General features: G+C 39.2%; 1 protein-coding gene across 1 annotated transcript; it reads left to right on the forward strand.

Annotated features, from left to right (window-relative positions):
• Positions 1 to 339: 339 nt before the first annotated feature.
• Positions 340 to 13,636, forward strand: MDH2 (malate dehydrogenase 2). Its single transcript, XM_032215622.1, has 9 exons — positions 340 to 537; positions 3,643 to 3,811; positions 4,841 to 4,924; positions 6,207 to 6,316; positions 6,984 to 7,109; positions 9,938 to 10,015; positions 11,114 to 11,213; positions 12,268 to 12,419; positions 13,323 to 13,636. Exons 1-9 carry the CDS (start codon positions 472 to 474, stop codon positions 13,452 to 13,454), a joined length of 1,017 nt encoding a protein of 338 aa, XP_032071513.1. The 5' UTR covers positions 340 to 471; the 3' UTR covers positions 13,455 to 13,636.
• Positions 13,637 to 23,070: the final 9,434 nt, after the last annotated feature.

Consider the following 23,070-nt stretch of genomic DNA (forward strand, 5'->3'; position numbering starts at 1 on the left):
TGAGAAACGTCTAAATCGGAATTACAACACAAAGACCTGCCTTCTCACGCGAGCGCTAAAATCGGCGAAATAATTCGTTTTCTTTGTTCCATATGTATTACTGAAATATTCGTTAAATTTTTTATCGTCCCCCATCCCAACCTGATGTGTCTCTGGGCGGCTTCCCTAATTAAAAGCAGCAAGAATGAGATGAAAATAAAATAAAAGTCCTTTGGAAACCGAATCCTCCCCCCCCCCAATTAAAAAAAAACGGCGACAGCAGATTTCGCGATGTGACAGGTCTCGCGAGACCGGGTGAGATTTTAAAAAGCAAGGCTTTGGAGCGCGAGCTGCCAAATTGTCGCGAGAGCTCGGGGTGTCTGCGTGTGAAGTCTCGCGCTGCCCTCCCGCTGCCTGGAGGTCGTCGAGGATAAGAGGCAAAAAAAAAAAGCCCGCCGAGTCCTTCCCTCATTCCTGCCGACGTCTCCCGCCATGTTCTCCCGCCTCACACGATCTGCCTGCGCTGGGCTTCGCAGAGGATTCGGCACCACCTCGCAGGTAGCCAGGAGCGTGGGGATTGCGGAGCCAGACAGGAGAGCTAGACTCCTTTCCGTTGGGTCTGGAGGGCGGCCCTGTGGCCGGCCTGGTTGAAGGGATTTCGGGGCTAGACGGTGCCCCACAGGGCAGCCCCAGCAATCTGTACTCCCCTTGCTGGCGTTCTCGATTTAGGCCTTAGGATGGATTGACTGGGACTTTTTTTCCATTTAGAAAAGCCTAGAACAGATGCCTTCAAATTTATCAACTTTTAAGACTTGTGGACTTCAACTCCCAGAATTCTATGGGAGTTGAAGTCCACAAGTCTTAAAGTTGCCAAGTTTGGGGACCCCTGGCCTAGAACAAGGACTTCAGCTCCCAGAATTCCCCAGGCAGCCTAGAGCTCCCTTACATGTACAGTAGGCTGGCTGGGGAATTCTGGGCATTGAAATCCATGCACCTCAAAGTCTCTGGAGATTCTTGGTCATCCATGTCATGGTTGTCCCAGAGCTGAAGAAGCTTCTTGGAGGAGAAGTGAAATGTCTTCAAAGAAAAACCAGACAGTCCAATTGCCTCTTGGGGGAAAAAAAGCACCTTTGGGACACACCTCAAAGTTGCTACGTTTGTAAAACACAGAGACAACGGGAGAGAAACAAAGATTGATAAGGGGAAAAAATACATTTGGTCATGATAGGAATTTTAATTTCATTTAAGAGGTGGAGGCTGCCCTGCAGAGGAGAACTGAGACATTTACCTGGAGTGGGAGAGAGATCCCTCATTAAATTTTGTTCCTGCCTAAGTTAAAAGGATTTCTGGAATTGGAGCTAAGGTCTTGATAAGGTAGTTCTGGCCAATGGTTCACGTGGATTTTAATTTGTGGTTCATCTGTGTAAATAGCCAATCAGAAAATGTGAAAGGTGCCTTCATATTTAATAATGGAAATAAAATTATTTTGTGAAATTGAACTCCATTAGCATCCCACAAATCTATCAGTAGACCAAATCACAATGTAAAAAAGCAAAGCTGAAGAATGTATAATAATTCAATGAAACTGTATAAATTCAATGAAACTGTAGATCAGAAATCTTTTCCTGATTCTTTTCACACATGCAAGTTTTTTTCTTTTTAATATTTCATTTCACTTTAGAAGGCCAGGATTGATTGGTTTTTAGTTGACTTCGTATAGGTCTTAGGGCAAGAACTTTTTATATCTGTTACTAGACATGATGAATTGCAGTTCATAGCTTAATATTTTATTTGGTTTATGCAAATGTTGGAAATATATATCTTTCCTCTGAAGTTATTCCGTAAATCAATGCCCTATTTTCTATTGTTGCTGGATTTGAGTTAGGTGCTAGAATCACAACTGAATAACATCTAGAGGGCTGTACAGTTCCAGGTTTTTATCAAGATTATCTTGCCTGATCTCTTAATGCTGAAGTTAAAGAATTTAACTTGCTCTGCAGTTTCCCAGCTCAGTGATGCATCCACATTTGGCATGCAGTTATTGTTGAATATATTCCTTGCATTCTCTCATTACTTGTTTAATAGATGTGATATACTGTATAAGGAATAAGGAAGCAAGAATATACTGTACAAATACTATGTCTGGTACATAGATAACTGACCATTTTTAAACCTCTATTCCTCATCTTCAGATGTAACTATGAATTAGTACAAACCCTGTGAGGAAACTTGGATAAAATATTTGAATAGAGATTTAGCTTTATTATTTCCCAATTGGGAAATTGGGTGGGAAAGGATGCCCAGAAAGGATCACAAATAAGTTGATTTGGTTTAAGTCTAACACTTGGTGTGGTTAGGTTAATGAATGCCTTTTATTTTCTTCATGTTCCTCAGCTCATATCTTAAAATCTTTGTAAAATTTAATTTATCTATTCAGGGATTTGGAACTAGCTTTTCATGGAGAGGTGAATAAAATTTTAAGTACCGAAACTTTAAATCCAGATATGACGTCACTGCAGGCAGAAGAACACAGAGTTATCTTGGAAATCTTCTATCAACCTTTAGTTCATTCCATTAGCCAATTGCAACACAAGGTTTCATTCACCTTTGCAATTGTAACAGAAATGCATTATCAGCAGTGTACCTTTAAAAAACTCAAATGTCAAAATCTGAACTTTCTTCCTTGGTCACAGGATGGAAATCTGTCTCAACATATTTCTCATGATTTCTGATACATTCTTGCAACCCAATCTTTTTAGTAGCCTGATACAGAATTGTATTGTTATGGTTTTTTGAAATTCTTAGAACAGCAGCTTAGAGTAAGCAATTTTAACAGAATAACAGAGTGGAAGGGGCCTTGGAAATTTTCTAGTCCAACCCCCTGCTCTGGCAGGAAACACTATACTGTACCATTTCAGATAATTGGTTGTCCAATCTCTTAAAAATTTCCAGTGTTGGAGCATTCACAACTTCTGGGGGCAAGTTGTTCCACTGATTAATTGTTCTGTCAGGAAATTTCTCCTTAGTTCTAGATTGCTTCTCTCCTTGATTTTAAATGGAGATAAAAATTTATTGCTCAATTCCAACAAGCATTTAGACTACCTAAAAATGCTGATGTTCTCTTGTTTGTGCTTGGATTTATAAAGTTAATGTTACCAAATTATATTGTTTCAGAAAACAATCTATTTCTACATTTAGGAAATCACAAACGTTAAGCATTTAATTGTTCATTCCTAATTCAATACACACAAAGATGAATATAGGCATAAAATATTTTTTTGAAGGTGAAGATTGAGATATTTTATATTTTATCCCCCAAATAACTATTTCTTCAATACTTGAGGTGGGAGCTGAGGCAACAAGCTGGCTTCGGTCAGGCCAGCTGCTTCTTTCCACCACAGTGGAAAACCACTGTTATATGCTGCTCTGCTTGAGTTACCAGTTCTGTGCCTAGAACTGCAGCCAGAGATTTTTACTATTGCCATATTTCACTTTGTCTTCTGAGATTTGATATCTAATGAATTAAAATGTTAAAACACTTTACCATCCTTCCAAAGCTACGCCTATAAGGGATAATGACATTTTAAAAATGGAGAAGCTTCTTACAAACAATTCTAGGATGCACATTTGGTTATTTGTGGGTTTTTTTCTTGCCCTATCCAGAATCATGCTAAAGTGGCTGTACTTGGCGCTTCTGGTGGAATTGGCCAGCCTCTCTCCCTCTTGCTGAAGAACAGCCCCTTAGTCAGTCAACTCAATCTCTATGATATCGCACACACGCCTGGTGTTGCAGCTGACCTCAGCCACATCGAAACAAGAGCTGAAGTGAAAGGTAAGAGATATCTGCTCACTTCAGATATCTTGCTTTATTTTTATAATTTCATTGTGCACCACTAATTAAGGGAACCTATTAAATGGATACTGTTGCTATAGTAAAAGCTACAACTGATAGATTTCAATCCCAGAACTAGTTATGGATGACAGTAGTCAGAATCACAATTATGAATTGACTAGTTTTTTCAGTTTGCCTGATCTCATCATATATGCTTTTAAAACAATATATCCTTCTTGGCTACCCACGAGCAGCGAGGAAAAGAGATTGATCCTGGCATGCAACTACTGGCAGGAAAAAGATTCCTCACCTGTTAATCTAAAATGAGTTTCCCCTGTATCCTACAATTCAGGATAGGAGGATATCTGCTCTTTCATGAAAACTGCATCTTAGATTATCTGTTTTGGATCTTAAGTCCTATTAAATTTGGTTCTGAACAAGCACAGATTGATCAGAATCCAAGTTTCTAAAGCAGAAAAAATTGTCTTTAATTGTGTGAGAACTAAGACCAGGCTATATAAAAATAGAATATTTGGTTTTAAAGCTAAATTTATGATTTGTATTACAAGAATGAGATGCTTCATGCATTTGAGGCATTTCCATGACCTCAAGAAATTGAAATATTTTTACTTTGTTTTATCTATGACTTCTGTTTATCATAGAATCTATTTTATTGGTGCAATCTGAGCCTGTCGTATTCAGTTGGAAATCTATTTTTATCTCTTGGAAGTGAATCAATTTAAGTTTATGCTTGCTTTACATGTATACTTCTTTTACTGGTCTTTTACTGGTTTATCTCCTATTCTACAAAAATCCTAATCTGGCTATATTTGTGTTCTCTGAGCAATAGGTTATTTCAATATTATTGAAACTGATTAGGGAAATCCGTATCCAGATTCTTAGGTAGTGACAGAAAATTTTGTATCCCAGGTACAAATCTTTCTAAACAAAACAATTATTCACTACATTAATGTTTTCAATGAATTCCCAACCATGTTGTAAATATGGTTGCTCATTTCATTGCTTTAGGTTTCCTAGGACCGGAGCAGTTGCCAGATTGCCTAAAGGGCAGTGAAGTTGTAGTAATCCCAGCTGGAGTCCCTAGAAAGCCTGGTAAGTTGTAGTCTGAGCAAAGCGATCTAGGTCACATGGAGTCATTGCAAAGAGCATCTAGCCATAATGGATGTTAAGATTTGCCCTTGTTCTGCAAATTGGAGAAAAAAGAGCTTGTATCTATTTATGCTTCGGTCTTCCTTGTATGCTGGGCTGTTGTGTCTGTTATAAAAGTATTCGGTGAAGTTAGAGGAAATCTTAATATGTGCTGCCCTATAACTTAAAGCTTGCAGTATTTTGTCAATTGCTTCCTTATTCTTCAAAACACTACTTTATTTAATACATTTGAAAGATTTAAAATCTTGTAGAAGATTTCTCCTTAATTTGTTCCTTTGTCCAACTCCTGGCACTAAATTATTTCCTGTGAATTCTTAGTACTTCCTGTCTATAGAATAGCTCCATAAGGATTGTAAATCAGCTAGAGTCATTTAAGGAGGTGTTAGTCTTAGTTTCCTTGGAATTTTTGTCCGGTAGTGATCGTAGCTCTGTTGCTTTGCTTTTTACTGGCTCCCTATGACTCCTGAGAACATTGTATGTAGGGTCAATTTTTTGCAATGTTAAACAGGTTGATCCTTCATGAAATTTTTGATATCAACTTCAAATCTCCTAAAATATATTTAACAATTTGCTGCTGCCAAATGGGGCTCCCTAACACCCTGAAAGCCCTCACCCTGCCTTTTAATTAATTTTAACATTGATTTTTTAAATCATGATTGTCTTTTAACATTTTATATGTTATTTTTATGTTTTAATATTTATTTGTACACCACCCAAAATCCCTCTCTGCGGGAAATGGGTAATTTCAAAATTGAGAAATATCAAAAAAGTTCTGATGAGATTACCAGTCCTTCAAAATCTGGGGAAACGTCAGTCTAAAGTCTGAGACCTCTTTTCTAGTAATGAAGGAGATTTCTGACCTTCCACTTGAACTTAGAACTGACACTCATCTGAATGTGGAGATGGAAGAATGATGGTTTATTCTGCTGTTATAAGAGTATAAATTCTGCCTGCCTCCAAAGGGATATTTGTTAGGAATCTTTTATCAGTCCTGTAAAGCGTTTCTTATACCTGCAATTCAGATGGCTGCTGGAGACCAGAATATCTTGAAGGATATTCTTGAAATAGAAGAAAGAGTTTTTGGGTGGGGGAAGCAATTCTAACTGTACACTGCAGTATATAAGGAGTTGGGGGCACTGGTAGTAAATTATGTTGACATAGCTGTCAAGTATGATCTGGATGGGATGCAGAACACTGTTAACAGATTATTTATGCTAATATACAGGGATGTCTCGTGATGACCTGTTCAACACAAATGCTACCATCGTTGCTAACTTGTCAGCTGCTTGTGCCCAGCATTGCCCTAAAGCTCTTATCTGTATTATTGCAAATCCGGTAAGTACATTCCACCCATGTTGTTTGAGAAATATCATGCAAATATGTTGTGGTTGGCTGCAATGGCTTCATATAAACCAAAAAAAGGAAAATGTAGACACATTGCTGCCATTTGAAGCACATCTCTGTTTTTACTATAACTGGTGGAAACCAAATGGCCTACTGAGCATTAACCACAGACTCCCCATGTTTCCAAGAGAGCCGTATACAAAGATTTTCATCACTTCCGTGTTCATTCAGATTAGAATCGCAGACTACCACATTCCCTGCCACAGAATAGAGAATAGCCAATTACTGAAGTGGTTGTTGAGACGTAATAGATACTAAGGGTAAAACTGTTTATGTAAAACTGTTACTTAGGATATATGCAAGGAATACCGTATGCATGTGCTGTGCTACTAAAACAGTTGGGGATCTATTCCTTTATATTTTTCTTGTGGTTTCTACTGTAAAGGAAAAGGTGCTGGAATTCACATACTGTTTTATGATTGTTTTATCATCTTACCTTCAAGATAATATTAAATATATAAACTTGAAATTCTGTTTTAAAACATTTTGGGTGAGAGCTGCTTCACGGGAAGTTTAAAATATTAGAAAATTGCTAAAAAAAAACAAAAAGGATGTAGTATGTTTAAAATTGAGCCAATGAACTATTTTCATTTTTCAGGTCAATTCCACCATCCCAATTACTTCTGAGATTTTTAAGAAACATGGTGTATATAATCCTAATACAATTTTTGGTGTCACAACTTTGGACATTGTGAGAGCAAATACTTTTGTAGCTGAGTTGAAGGTATGTTAAGGTTACAATCAATGGTGTCATTTTCACACAGCAAAGCATTTTCCATTGAAATGGATTCTTCTTTCTATCCTCCTATCAGCTTCAACAAAACTTATTTTTCCAAGCATGACTGTTACAGTATTCTCTTGCTAAAATAAAGTTGAGAAGAGGCATAGACATAGAAAAATTCCAGCAACTAAACTTTTTCTTCTTTAGAGATAATTTATCCCTGTGTAAATTAGGGCACCAATTTTCTGATTTATATACTTCCGACCGATGATATGATAAGGAGGTGGGTCTGCACTGATATTATAATGGAAAGTCTTGCAGCTGGCTGTTACATAAAGATTCAGGAGACTATTATCCGTTTGGGAACCAATTAGTACATTTCTATGTGATTTCCTGGATCTGTTCTGGAGGAACCAGGAATTATCCAGATCAGATTAGGGGTATATCAGTTATGGGACCACAGTAAATTTTCTCTCATTAATAAGGTTTTTTTTTTTGGTATATTTTAGTTTCTCTCATTGATTGGTTGACCAAACAGGCATGGTCAAGGAATGTGATCATGAAACAGAGTTCATTATCATTCTGGCATATTTTTAAAGATTTTTTTTTTAATCCTGCCTTTATTATGGTTATAAATAACTGAAGGTTGAGAGCATTTCTAAAACTCCTTCCTCCTCCTGTTTTCCTACAACTACAAACCCTGTGAGGTGTTTGGGGCTGAGAGAGAGAGCTTGATTGACCCAAAGTCACCCAGCTGTCTTTAATGCCTAAGGTGGGACTAGAACTCACTATCACCTGGTTTCTAGCCTGATGCCTTAACCATTAGACCAATTTGCATATGAGCTAAGTCAAAGAATAAACTTTTCATTCTTTGATCTTGAGGGGTCATTGCTCATGCTCAGAAGTTTGTCCCTGTAGCTTCAAGGAGGGACTAAATTTTACATACTAATAAAAAATAAATGCTAGCAATCTCAGCAAGTCAAGGACACTGCTTGTTTATGCCTTAGTATTTCATGCTGTGAATGGGTGGTACATACCTTTACCAGTGGGTGCGATTTGATGTGGTTTCCCAACCTTCAACACCCTACCCCATAATGGAATGTATAAGTCAGGAATATCTTCAGATAGTGGATACCATCTAAAATTATTGCTGATTTCTGATACAAGCTTAATCTTTCAGTTTCAACAGCATTGGTGTTATTCCCTGACTAACAAATTATGAAGGAGGTCAATAGTTGTCCCAAAGGTGCTTTTTCAAGAGGCAGCTGGACTTTCTAGTTTTTCTTTAAAGACGTTTCGCTTCTCATCGAAAAGCTGAAGAAGCTCCTTGGATGAGAAGCGAAACATCTACAAAGAAAAATAAGAAAGTCCAGTTGCCTCTTGAAAAAGCATCTTTGGGACGACTGTGACCTGGATAACAGAATCTCCATAGACATTGAGGCCAACAGTTGTTCCTCTGGGATTTCTGGGATCTTGCTAACTAAAAAGGCTTAGTGAGCAGTAGAAAACTTGTTCTTTGCAAAGCCAAGCCGTGAAAAACGGATTCCTGGCCAACTGCAAACCATACCTGTCCGTTTGTACAGGACAGTATGTCCTCTTGTCACCTTGGCATTAGGCTTGCTAGGATCATAAACAGCCTTCTCATGACATGGTTCAGATTTACTCCTTTTAGTTTGGCTGCATGACAACAATCATTTCCAGAATTAACCTGCATTATTAGTCTGCTGTCAGGACATAAAGAGGAAAACTGCCAAAGAACCTCTGTTATCTGAGCACATTTGCACCAACCACACATTGATAAATTGTTGCAAAGATGTCCAGCTACCAAACAGCAGTTCAACTCTCTTGGTATTACATGGCTAGAATACCTCTAAAATATCCTAAGCAGTATGCAAATACGTCTTCCTGTTGCAGATCATAGAAATAGCCTGACTGACGGCAGCCTGTCTGGATTTTTCAGTAACTCAGAGTAGAGGGGCAAGAAGCATCACCTTTAGGAGGCCCACCAGCATCTCATTTGTGTTCCTAAAGCTCCCCAATGGGACTAAAAATGTTAGCTATTTTTGTTTAGTTTGGGTATATTTGAAGTTTACAATGAACAAAAAGGCTTAATGTTCCCATTTTACTATTAAGGCTTAAATGAAGCGCATCTCTCAGCATGACATGCAAAGCTCTGGTATAGCCCTTGAGATAATAAGCTGCATGTTTTTAAATTGAGAAAAAAAAAATCCAGGTCAGAACACAGCTGGAACTGAGATTTATAAACTACCATATTTTTCAGACTATAAGAGTTACCAGAGTATAAAACGCACCATGATTTTGAAGGTAAATTTTTTAAAAAGTTTTTGCATGCTGCAGGCCTCCCAAGCACTCTGCAGGCCTCGTCCCCCCCCCCCCCAAAAAAGGGCATGCAGAGGCTTTAGAAGGCTTGTAGAGTGCTCCTGGGGGCTGGGGGGGGGGCAAAAATGGCTCATTTTTTGCTCTTTTTTTCCCCTCCCCAGCCCCCAGGAGCACTTTGCAAGTCTCCCAAACCCTCTGCATGTCCATTTTTGCAAAGGGGGTGGGGTTTTGGTAGGCCAAAAATGCGGTATTCAGTGTATAAGATGCACCCAGATTTTCACCCTCTTTGGGGGGTGGGGGGGGGAAAGGTGTGTCTTATACTCTGGAAAATACAGTATACATTTCATTCTCACATTTTTCATTTTCCATTTTTTTCTGTGAGGAGTGGGAGGTTTTACTGTTGAATTATGCACATTGCGCTTACCTGTGATCCAGCCAGCTTGGGGCAGAACTGACTTCCAAATATATCTTGAAAATTGCTGTTTCTACAGGGCTTGGATCCAGCTCGTGTCAATGTTCCTGTGATCGGTGGCCATGCAGGGAAGACCATCATCCCCCTAATCTCACAGGTGTGTGATCCAATTACATTTCTCTGAGGAGCTCTGGCTGATAAGGGGGCATTCAAAATTCATATCACTATGTAGAACTGCAGGATGTCAGCATTCCAAGTAATGCTCCCATAGAAATCCCTTGACACAGGACCCAGGAAAATAATTTGAATTTGGGAAGAAGCTGGTCCAAATGCAACTCTCTTCGAACATATGAAAGTAGCCTAATATTGAGGTTTTAAATATAATTATATCTTTAAACTCTGGACTAGCCAACTGAAGCTTTCAAGGTTCTGTTCCAGTGCCTGGAAACTGCGGGTTTGGACAAGGAGGAAGCATCTCCGGGTCAAGCTTACCAAAATTGAATGGCTGTGATTATTTGGATTGCCCAGGTCTGGGCTATTCCAGCTTTGAGTTTGAGTGGATTTGCACTTTGCCATTCCAAGAAGATGCACAATTTGGGGGTCCTTCTGGAGTCATAGCTCCTGCTGAATGAGCAGATGGCATCTGTGGCTATGAAGGCTCACATGATGTGCCAGTTGCACCCTTTCTTAGATTGGAGACTCCTTCAGTCACTTGGCCCGATGACCTCATGGCTGCACTATTCCTTTGTGCTCTACATGAGGTTGCTCTTGAAGAACCATTCGGAAAGCTTCAACTGATCCAGAATGTAACAGTACAGGCAGTCATGAATGAGCCTTCTTATTTTAAAGGGCTACTTTTCTCTTTTGGAAAACTAAATGCTGAACCCCTTCCTCAGGTCTTTGCCCCACTGATCAGCTCATCCAGGTTGTTTTCATTTAGAATGAATCTGTCATGAATCTGCTTTATTCTGGAAAATTGGAAGGGAAGATAGTTGAGAAATGGTGGAATAGACAATTTGGGCTCCACATTCCTTTTCCTGACAGAATTCACTGCTCTTGGAACACAAATATACGAATGTTGACTTGAAGGCTGGGTCTGCAATATGATCTAATGCAGATCTGATTCTTGATTGGTGTATCACTGAGGGATAGAGAAAGAAGCTTCAGTTCTGCTGTTGAAAGTTCCTGTTCAAAACCCAATAATATAAGTATATGCTAGAAATGAGATAAATCCTGTGTTCCTTTCCTGTTGCAGTGCACACCAAAAGTAGATTTTCCTGAAACTCAGCTGGTGACCCTCACCGAAAGGATTCAGGAAGCTGGAACTGAAGTTGTCAAAGCAAAAGCAGGCGCAGGTTAGTTTGTGGAATATTTTCCCTCTACCTGGATTGTTTGTAGTACAGGTGAGCTATTCTGATATGTGACTGCAAGAAACCACACCAGACCTTAATAATGAGAAATTGGGTGTCTGAGTGTGTGTGTTAGATTCCATAGCTACAGTTTCTTCTTGCACTTTTCCATCTTCCTCTCATAAGGGTTGTCCACACAATGGATTGGTCTTCATGTGTGATCTCCTGGATCAGCCTCATCTGAAGGCTCCCCCTGGCTTTCTTGTGACCACCTTCTTTGGAGTAATTGGTTTGGCTGGTAATGGAAGGAGTTTATCCAATAGCTCCTGTTGCTGGGCCTGGGGATTTGAGTGAACTTGTAAGCCCCTGCAATGGTTGTACCTCAGGATTATGTTTTTTACCCTGGCTGCATTTTTTCCATGTGTATGTTTTAGTGTTTTATATTTTGATGGCATGCGGAGCCATTTGTCAGGGCACGTGAAACGATGCCCTGTCAGTTGGCCAGCGCACATGCACGCACTGGCCAGCTGACTTCAGCCTTCCTTTGAGGCCATTTTTCGCCCCACAGGCAAACTGGAAGTTGGGAACAGACTTCTGGTTTGCTCGTAGGACTGTTTTTTGGGCTCTGGGGCCTTCAGGGAAGCCTCCTGAAGGCCCCCGAAGGCTCCAGAGGTCGAAAATTGGCCAACATGGCAAACACAATCTTGTTAGCCAATCCTCTACCAAAAAAAACCCCAACAACAAATAAGGAAGCAGAAAACAATTCACAGTGTTGAGATCTCAAGTAGTTCTCTAGGATGGATTAACTTAATTGTCTCCATTATATAGATGGACAACTGAGACTAGTGGAACAGGCTAATAAGTGTTATCATTTACTCTTATATAGGCTACATTGATTCATAGGCAAATTAGTAAGAGCATTATACATAATATATTATACCTAAATGTATTTCGATGATTTAAATGAAACAATTACTATTAGATTTCTATTGGGAAAATCTATGGGAAATTCCATAGAAGCATTTCTTTATCTTTGAATCCTCCCCTTTTATTCCAACAGGGTCAGCTACGTTGTCCATGGCCTATGCTGGTGCCCGGTTTGTTTTCTCAGTCCTGGATGCTGTGAATGGGAAAGAAGGGGTCATTGAATGTGCCTTCGTCCGATCGGAGGAGACAGAATGTCCTTACTTTTCAACACCTCTGCTACTCGGGGTACATAATCTGGACAGCTCTTAATTTAATTTGCTTTACCTTTGAGTGTCTTCTAGTGATGCAATTGTTAACCACTTTGTTTTAGGGGAAAAAAACTCCCAGTGGTAGGTACATAATTAATGAAAGCAATCTTCTCTAAAAACATATACTAAAACAAATGAACTGTTAAAAGCCTGTCAAAAAAGAGAAGTGCAGAGAGTTGGACTGCCAACACTTCCAAGATGATGAATTTGATAACCTGAGATCAGTGTAGGAGGAAGCCTTTCTGTGTGGCAGGAAGATGAGCTTTTGACCAGGTTGGGTCTTGACTGTGACTGATGGGATTTAAGATATCAAGCCCTACTAATAAGGTCCTATAACAATGGCCAGTAACAAATTATCTTGATAATGTTTGAGGTGATGACCTTTAAAAGTAGGTCGTTTGATTTAGAGAGGCAGTTTTCTGTCAATCAGGCCCTTGGCTAATCAAACTTCCAAAGTCCATGTTAAAAATTATTAAATGAAATCAGCATTCTAATTGGTAGCCTATGTAGGGTAAATACTGGATGAGTTGGAGCTATAATAGCTCTGAGGCAGTTATCCAGTGGACAATTATAGTGTAAGAATCTAGTCAAATAAAAGTAATAGTAGTACAGATCAGGCCAGAGTATTAGTTAACAACAGTGCATTTGTAGACTACTAGTATACATCATTGACCTAAGTTTTTATCAAGAGCCTTCTCTCAAATATGGCTCAGCTAATTTGACCCATTTCGAAACTTGGAAATAGCTTATGTGTTTTCCGGCTCCCATGTGCCTATTTTATGTTTTAAAGGAGTTAATGATTTTCCAGTGAAAAGTTGTTCTTGCTGCTAATGTCTTACTGTAGTGTGCTAATTTTCAGTCTTCCTTTCCCTGCTCTCAGAAAAACGGTATTGAGAAAAACTTGGGTATTGGCAAGATCACTCCTTTTGAAGAGAAGATGGTGGCCGGGGCCATTGCAGAGCTGAAAGCTTCCATCAAGAAAGGTGAAGAGTTTGCCAAGAGCATGAAGTGAAGCATCAATGATGAAAGAGAACTGCTGTCCCCTTAATTTATTTAAGGTGCATCATGTCACTTTAAAGGCTTCTGGAGGCAAAAGTAATAATTTTTGCCCGAAGGCCCGATATTGACTTGCCCTCTAATCTATCATTTGGAATTCTGTTCTTCAATTAAAAAAACTTATTTTTTTCCAGGGTATTCCCTGAGTATTTTGTGTTTTGGTCATAATTTATGTCTATGTCTCTTAATTATGGTTAACCTGAACTGCCTGTCAGCGATTGGAGGAAAGGGACTTATAGACGGATGACTATTTAGATAAAATTAGCTAACACATATCATGCTGTATCTTTGTTGTCATGATCCCATGTACAATGTTCCTCCAGGCCTTCCTGTCCTCTACCATCTTCTGGAGTCCCTTTAAGCTCATGCCAACTGCTTCAGTGACTCCATGCAGCTCATTCTCTGTCTTCCCCTTCTTCTATTGCCCTCAGTCTTTCCCAGCATTAGGCTCTTCTCCAGTGACTCCTTCCTTCTCATTAGGTGGCCAAAGTATTTGAGTTTCATCTTCAGGATCTGGCCTCCTAAAGAAGCTTCAGATGAGATCTGAAGCTTTTTCTGGGCAGTTATAATTCCAGATTATGGGAAAATGAGCTGTATTTTTAAAATGCTCATGTGGCCATAAGGAAACATGTCACAAAGGTGAAAATGAATAGCAGTAGCTGAGGACCCAGTGAAGCATATTATTACTCTCAGTTATTTATAATCAATCTGTACTGGCATCCTAACACCCAGATCTTGGGGAAAATTCATCCTTACAATCCTGAATTTCCTATGAAATGTTCATATTGAACCACAATTGAAGTAACATTTTATAAATAATTTACTCTTGTGCAGGAGTTAGGACAGCTCATGATTAGTCAAGCTCCCCGGCTGTTGAGATGCAAATTGATTAGTGTCCAACCTCGGCAACTTTAAGATTTGTGTACTTCAATTCCCAGAATTCCCCAGTCAGCCATGAACTGGATGGATTAGATGGAATCTAGAGTATATAAACTACTCAGAATCACTTGTGAGTGAGTTAGGTGGCTATAAGCATTTGTTTAATAAATATTCTTGGAGAAGAAGTTAAAAACTAAGATGCAGTGCCAAATTAGTCATCTTTCCTTAATTGTTGGCAGACTTGCAACATCTTTTATTTCCTTAAAAACTAGGCAGCTGCCCTCCAGAAATTCCTCCTCTTCAGGTTCTGATTGATTCTCCACTTCCTCAGATTAATTTTTTCCCCAGGATTGGATCTCCTTGAAGCCTGTTTCTGGGAACTTAATTCAAGGGAACTCCATTTAGAAATGACATCAGTGCAGGTCCTGTGACAGTCTTACAGATTCCTTGGCTTTGTTTACCTTCCACTGAGCATCCTCTTTAGCCTGCCTCTCTATAATGTATTAGGGTTTGAGGGAATGGTAAAAGTTCAGAGAGAAAGAAAATAGTGACTCCCAGCAAACGTAAATGATTACATTGCACACCTACCAGAAAAGGGGGATTCTGCTTAATGCAATATTGCTACCATTGCCACAAATAAGTATACCTCAATATACTTACTGTATATCTTCATAGTTCAGTGTTTATAGAAACAATATGTCATTTTGCTATTGACCAGGCCTGCAAGTGTCCTTATGCAGGCATTGTTCCAACAAGAGGTGGATATTTTTCACAACTGCAAGTAAGATCTCTGCAACCTTAAATTACTTGACTTAACCCGCTACTTAAAAACTTGTTGGGTGACCTACCTCAGCCTCCGTCTGTAATTTGGAAGGGGTGATATTTTTCTGTCTTGCAGCTTGAGTCTTAATTTTCTAGCCTGCCTTTCTTAGCTGCCTCTTTGATTTAGTAGATCAAAGCGTTGATGTTGCAATTCTGGGGAACCTCTGCCCTGAGAAATAAATCATATGGTACTATCAAAGGCTACACTGGTAATCCACATTCATTTGATTTCCCCCTCTTCAAATTCCAAAAGGTAAGTATAAAAAACCCCTAAAGCAATACAGTTATTGTGATTAGAGTTGAACAGGGTATGTAATACTTAACATGTTCAGTATATATGAAATTAGAGATGGCAGAAAGAGACAATTTCCAAGGTTCGGACACTGAGCCAGAGGTCTGAGTATTGTATATACACTGATAATTCAAACTGCACACAATAGATATATAGGTTTTGCTTAAAGAAGCACATAAATTGTCATTTAAATTCCCAAGCAAGGAGGAAAAATGAACAATATAATCTTTTGTCACTATCTACTTAAGTGTGCAGTATCAACACAAGCAACAAGCAACAACTCTAGAATACATTTGCATCCATAAGGATTTGAACATTTTTGTTTAAAAACAAAGTCTAAATTGGCTGAATTCTATGAAGTGCAGCAGGGAAGTGCATCTTCAACCTGGATGATTATCTCCCTACATCTATCCAACTCAATACAAAGACTCCTGCACATCAAACAACTGGTAGCCTGAGCAAATCAATATAAATAAAATTTTATACAGGCACGCTATTAAACTCACTTTCCTCTGACCTTGAAATGGTGCATATACGGCAAAACATTTTCAATGAAGTCCCAAAGCTGCTTTTTTCAAAAGGCAACTGGACTTCCTTGGTATTTTCTTTGAAAATGTTTTTCTTCTCAGTCAAGAAGGTTCTTCAGTTCTTGGATGAGAAGTGAAGGATTTTCAAAGAAAAAAAAAACCCAAATCCAATTGCCTTTCAGAAAAAGTACTTTTAGGTCAATCATGACCTAGATCAGGGGTGTCAAACTCAAGGCCGTGGACCAGATCTGGCCGTGGGGTGCTTAGATCTGGCCCACAGGGCCACTCTGGAAACCGTGAAGGAATGATCCAAGGGATTGTTGGAAGGAAAATCCATCTGATTCAGTTCCAAGCTTGGAGAGAAAGGCTGGAAGCAACATGGAGGCTGATTGGAAAGAAAGTTTTATGAAGCAGAACCACCAATCACATGTGATTTTAAGACAGCTGACAAAATGGAATTGAGAATAAGTGGGTTTTTACACCTTTAGGCTTTGTATTTGAGCTTCCTGTTCCTGTGCAAGAACATGTCCTTTAATATTCTATTGGCTGTTGTCAGATTCTTATGGGGGTCATGTAGGGATTATGTAGGGCAGGGGTAGTCAACCTTTTTATACCTACCACTCACTTTTGTATCTTTGTTAGTAGTAAAATTTTCTAACCGCCCACTGGTTCCACAGTAATGGTGATTTATAAAGTAGGGAAGTAACTTTACTTTATAAAATTTATAAAGCAGAGTTACAGCAAACCCCTACCGCCCACCATGAAAGCTGGAACACCCAGTAGTGGACAGTAGGGGCCAGGTTGACTACCACTGATGTAGGGGGTCACAGCTGGCTCTATAGGCAAAAGAGGAATTTCAAGTTGTAGGTGTTTGTCTGAGCTAATTTGGTCAACCATTTGTTGCTTATCTAAGTTTCTGTCTTGACCCAGTATTTCTGAATGGACTATCAAATCTGCATTTCTAATAATTGGCCGCCTCAGTTTCTGCTTGGAGGCAGGGGAACTGGTGCTGGTTTCTGCCTCAAGATTTTTTCCCCATTTCTCCTTTAGGGAAAATATTCTTTCCCACCCCACTCGGGGGTCAGCCAGAGGTGGCATTTGCTGGTTTTCAGAACTACTCAAAATTTCCGCTACCGGTTCTCCAGAACCTGTCAGAACCTGCTGGACTTCACCCCTGATTCTTTCCTGCCTTTTAAAAAAATATTTCCCAAACTATATCATTCTTCTGGGGTGGGGTGGGGCTTCCCACAGGACCATGGGCTATCTAGTAAATAATAATAACAACAGAATTGAAATCCTAGAAGCCTTTCCCCATCTTTCTTATATCAGAGGGAGTTTCATCTGAATATTAAATTCCTCATGCTATTTTGTCTTGGAAGACTGAGCTCACACTTTGCTAATGGTCGGCATCTACCTTATCCGAGGTCATCTCTGCTTCTCTGTGACAAAGGAACCTTAGCTGCCTTTATACATAGTAATTGATGGAGAACTCCCTCAGTGTCCTTACACTTTCTCAAAGTGATTTAAGTTAGTGACCATCATTGCATTTTGGGATAGTGAAGTCAATTAATTATGTTCTTGTTGAAGATACAGTTTTTAACAATCTATTATCCATCAATGTCACTGGATGACAAAATCCTTGCACTATAAATAGAGGGCTTCCATCCTTATGCTCTGATATTATCAAACTCATCATCCCCTTGTCTTTTCTAACTCAAGAAACCCAAAACCATTAAGTCTAACTGCATCTCAAATCCATTGATAATTTTGATCAGCCTTCTCTATACCTTTATATTTACAGTGCCATGTTTTTCCAGAAAAAAAGACAGTGTCTTCTTATTTTCTTTTGACCCCTGAAATAAGGACTTGGCCTTATTTTTGGGGAGATCTTATTATTTTTGAGGTGCAGGAGGTGGCGAGCGTGGTCACCTCATGGCTGCTGCCGTGTTGCAATATTTTCATGGAAGGCTTATTTTCAGGGGAGGTCTTATTTTAGCGCATGCACTCAAAAGCCTGATTGAGCTTATTATCCAGGGAGGTCTTATTTTGGGGAAAACAGTAGTAGAATAGCCTTTAGAGAAGTGTTTTTCAACCTTGGCAGTTTTAAGATGTATGAACTTTAACTCCTAGAATTCTCCACCCAGCACACTGCCTGGGGAATTCTGGGAGTTGAAGTGCACAAATCTTAAAGTTGTTAAGGTTGAAAAATGCTACTTTAGACATAGAGCAACTAAGGCAATGCAGAACTGAGCAGTTGCACCAACAATTTGTATTTTTATAAAAGGCTTTGTCTTAATTTCCATGGTGTACTCAATTATGAATGTCAGAATTAAGCATTCCAAAAGTGCAATTACAAACTTTAGTTATTTTTAATGTTATATGCAATTCTAATTATTATCCAGTTCCACTTACAATGTAAATTATCTGCACTACATTTTTGAATCAGTTCCTGTAGAGTCCAAGAGATGGTGCCAGAGAATTACCTTATTTTATTTTTCTGCCTTCCAAGAAGGCCCGGACACACCCAAGGTATACCTTCTACCTTTCAATGATTTAAAGAAGGTGGCATTTTTTTTTAAAAAATCATTTTTTGTTTACTTCATTTCATATATTTCAATGAGGCATTTAATTGCATTTTTTTTTTTTGAAATAGTTGGAGGAAACTAGGGCGATGTTACCTTTGTGTTTCCTTACAGTTTTACAGCTATAACGTCTGATTTTCATTTGCACATTGCAGACTGGAACAAGTGGGGAACAAAGCAAAAGAGACAAAAACGTGAGAATGCTCTATCTTGTGCCAGTGAATAAATGTAGTTATTTATACATTTTATACTGCCTTTATTTTTATTTTTAAAATAAATAATTAAAGGCCGCAAACATACCTAATACTTCTTCCTCCTCCTATTTTTCCCATAAGGACAATCCTGTGAGGAGGGTTTTGGCTGAGAAGGAATGACTGTCCCAGAATCACCCAGCTGGAACTGGGTAGAACGAGAATTCAGTTGTTTCCTAGTTTCTAGTCTGGTGCACAATTTCTAGCCGAATTCTCATTCTTGCAGGCTTGCACTGTATGGTCCAATTAATCCTATCATAACTGGTAGCCCTACTCTTTACATGAATCAAGGATTCAAAGCTCAGGATGTTATTAATCATTCAGTATTGTTTGTAATCTGAATCGGATCCAGTTAAATCTTGGCTCTAAATAAGGAATCTTGCCTGCTGTTAAAGTAAGGGAGACAAAGCTTATAAAACGCCTGCTAATGTTTCTTGGTGGTGTAGTTCTTGATTTTAGAAGGGGTAGAAAAATAAGTTTATGATGGAGATGCAAATCTTGATCTCTTGTTTTTCAGCAGGACCATGTCCTGATAGAACATATCAAATTGAGGATCAGATGTAGTGCTGGATTGTTCCCATCCGCCCGGATGCTTCTGCGCATGCGCAGAAGCGTTGCGCAGGAGCGCGCAGGAGGGCATGAGCAAACCGGTAGTAAACAAAATTGAAACCAACCATTGATCAGATGACTATAAAGTTGACTCTCTGTTTACCAGCCCCCTTGCCCCCTTCTATTTTATTATTTATGTAGATGTTTTTAATTAAAATGAATAGGAAACTGCCAGGCTGCAATATACAGCACTGGCTTCTAACGTTTTGTTCATTTATAATACAGCCTCTGGGGACTGCATAAATCTCGGAATATAAAATGGTGAAGGACTGTCAGCCAGGATCTTGTTAGTAATATACTACTCTGGCCTGAAGAGGAAAAAAAAACCCCAACAATGATAAACTGTAATGGTTTGGAGCACTCTGAAGGCTTAAAAAAAGCGGTGAGGAATAATCTCTCCCCTCCGTCACCACTTTTGCTGACTGGAAACAATTTGTAGAACCCAGCATGGCTGCCATTTTGTGATCCTCAGGATAGCTGCTATTTTGTGAAAAATACTAGGGCTTCTTACATTGATAGAGGAGAAATGTGTAATTGAGGATTGAAATGAGGGGCCCTTGGTGCTCCCTCTGAGCTTAGTTGCTTTCTTGCAGACATTTCATTACCAAACTAGGTAACATCATCAGAGCACCAAGGACCCCCTCACTTCCTACGTTCTATTTCTATTTTACTGTTCTGCTTTCGGGCAAAATGACTGTATGCAAACCACTCACAAAGACACAGCTGCTGTGATTGGATTATATGTTATGTATTTATTAACCAACCCAATTATGGCATGATAATATCTTAGCCTGATTCCCCTCAAAGGTTAAGGCAAAGGGTGTGTGTTCCCACAACAAACTAAACACAAACTGTTCCACCCAGTTTTAACTTGTTTGTCTTGGGTATATTTAATTTAAAAAGTATCTTTTGTGGCTTATTGTTAGAGGTGAAACACACAAATATGTAACTTTGGATCTTTTTAGTAATTGTGTCAGGGATTTAGGTGTCCTGGTGCAGTGGTCTCCAACCTTGGCAACTTTAAGACTTGTGGACTTCAACTTCCAGAGTTCCTCAGCCAGCGGAGACCACTGCCCTAGTGGACCACCAGTATGAGCCAACAGTCTTCTGCAGCTGCCTAAAAAGCCAACACAGAGGGATAGTATCAAGATCACATGAAGTGTTAATATTGCTTTATACAGTAATGGTAACACTACAGTTGGGGTACTGCATCCAGATGTGGTCACCATGATACAAACAAGATGTTGATATTCTAGAAAGAGTGCAGAGAAGAGAAAGATGACTAGGAACTGGAAGCTAAAGCATACAATGAATGGTTGCAGAACTGGTTATGTCTAATCTAAGATAAGAACTAGGGGTGACATGATACCAGTCTTCAAGTATTTGAGGGGCTGTCACAGAGAAGATGGGTTGACCTATTTTCCAAAGCACCCGAGGATAGAACAAGATGTAACTGGTGGAAGCTTATCAAAGAGAAAGCCAACATAGAATTAAGGAGAAATTTTCTTTCGTTGAGAACAAGTAATCAGTGGAACAACTTGACTTCAGAAGTTGTGGGTGCTCCCCCACTGGAGGTGTTTAAGTAGAGATTAGGTAGCCATTTGTTTGACATGGGACTACTGTGTCAGGCCTGCATTTATATTCCTTTTAGAATTTTGGCCTGCCACACTTTCTATTATTTCATTATGCTGTTTCTTTAAGTATAGTCAATGGGAGGGGGGATTAGAAGGAGTAGAATTGTAGAATGTATTGTTTTAATTCTTTGCTAGAAGTCAAGGTCATCCTTTGTCTCTGCACTTTCACACCTGACCGGAAGAAGCTAGGCATGGACGCCAGCATGGAAGGAGAAGATTGGACCATGTGATGGACTGTGGGTGTGGGGACAAGATCATGAAGTTTTAACTGGGTGGAATTCTGATGTCATTTCCAGTATTGGGATTAGCACAGATGTGCCTAAGATGTCTGTCTTATTAAATTGGAACAAAAAGGATCGTTTTACCTTGGACTCTGATTTAATTCTGCATGATACTCTGATTTAATTCTGCCTGATACTGGACTGGAAGTCCTCTAAGGTCCCTTCCAACTCTGTTATTCTGTATTGTGTATTTTCCTCAATAAATAAAGAAGTATAATGTTTTTGACTCATTTATTTAATTGGGTTCTCTTTATCTAATTTTCAGATTTATATGGATAACACATATTTTAGATCATATTTATGCAGGAATATTGAAAATTTAAAGGTGTTCACAAGCTTCTAAGGATCACTGTATGTATATATCACTCTTATTTCCTTCCTCTCCCTGCTAATTAACATGTTCTGTATTCTGTACAGATGTTTCCCTGTATGTGAGACTCAACTGCCTCTGGTGACTGGCAAGTCTTAAATCTAGACTTAAAAATGAGTCCACACATCTAATGAACAATAACTGAAGCAAACCAGACTTCAAATTATGTATCCCCCCTGGAAAACAACAACAACAACAACAGAAGGAAGATGGAGTAATCTATTTGAAACAAGGACTAGAAATTCAGGACAATCTTTGATAAGCAGACATGATTAAAATTGCATTTTTTAAAAACGCCCTTGACTCATCCAAGATGCAGTAGGCCTGGGTCAGTAATGATTTGTTGCCAAATCTCTGGGCCCAACTGAACTGATATCTAAAATATTCTCAGAAAATATTTGTATTTGATCGTGACACACAGAAAGAATGGCAAACCAAATTCCCCCAAAGGAATAATTAAAAAGCAGAGTGATTCTAAATAATAATCCTGAGTCTTGTGCCCAAGGCGGATGCTCTGTGAGTACATGTAAAACACAGAGAGAAACAATAAAATGGGATGGAAGCACATCTTAAATTCACTGGGATGATTTATCTTTTTATCTAGGATGATCTGTCCCTAATCTGGCTTTTACCCTTATTACTGGTCATCCTCTTCTTCTCTTTCCTTTCACCTTTCCCAGCATCAGAGCTTTCTCCAGAGAGTTGGCTATTTGTATAATGCATCTAAAGTAGGATAATTTAAGATAGACCATTTAATCCTCAAATCAAATGTAAATGCACTACCTGACTGTTGTTACATCTTCAAATCCCTGTTTTTTAAGACGTACTGCCTCTTTTCAATTTAATTTAAATCCAACAAAGATCTAGCGGACTGCCCACACTTAGCAGATGACAATTAACTCATGTTGCCTGTCCTATGAAGCTTGGATGGCACTCTTGTATTTCTAAGACTAAGTGTGGCCACTTTTTGGAGGAAGGGTGCTAGAAAGTCATCCATCAAATTCTCATCAGATGAAGCAAAGCAAGACAGAAATTGTTAGGATGAGCTTAATAGCAATAGCAGTTAGACTTTTATACCGCTTCATAGGGCTTTCAGCCCTCTCTAAGCGGTTTACAGAGTCAGCATATTGCCCCCACAGTCTGAGTCCTCATTTCACCCACCTCGGAAGGATGGAAGGCTGAGTCAACCTTGAGCTGGTGAGATTTGAACCGCTGAACTGCAGATAGCAGTCAGCTGAAGTGGCCTACAGTACTGCACCCTAACCACTGCGCCACCTTGGCTTAACCATGTTGTCATGATGTAAAAAATATGTTGAGGCTCTAGA

Source organism: Thamnophis elegans, chromosome 4, assembly GCF_009769535.1.
Source record: "Thamnophis elegans isolate rThaEle1 chromosome 4, rThaEle1.pri, whole genome shotgun sequence".
Classification (NCBI taxonomy): domain Eukaryota; kingdom Metazoa; phylum Chordata; class Lepidosauria; order Squamata; family Colubridae; genus Thamnophis; species Thamnophis elegans.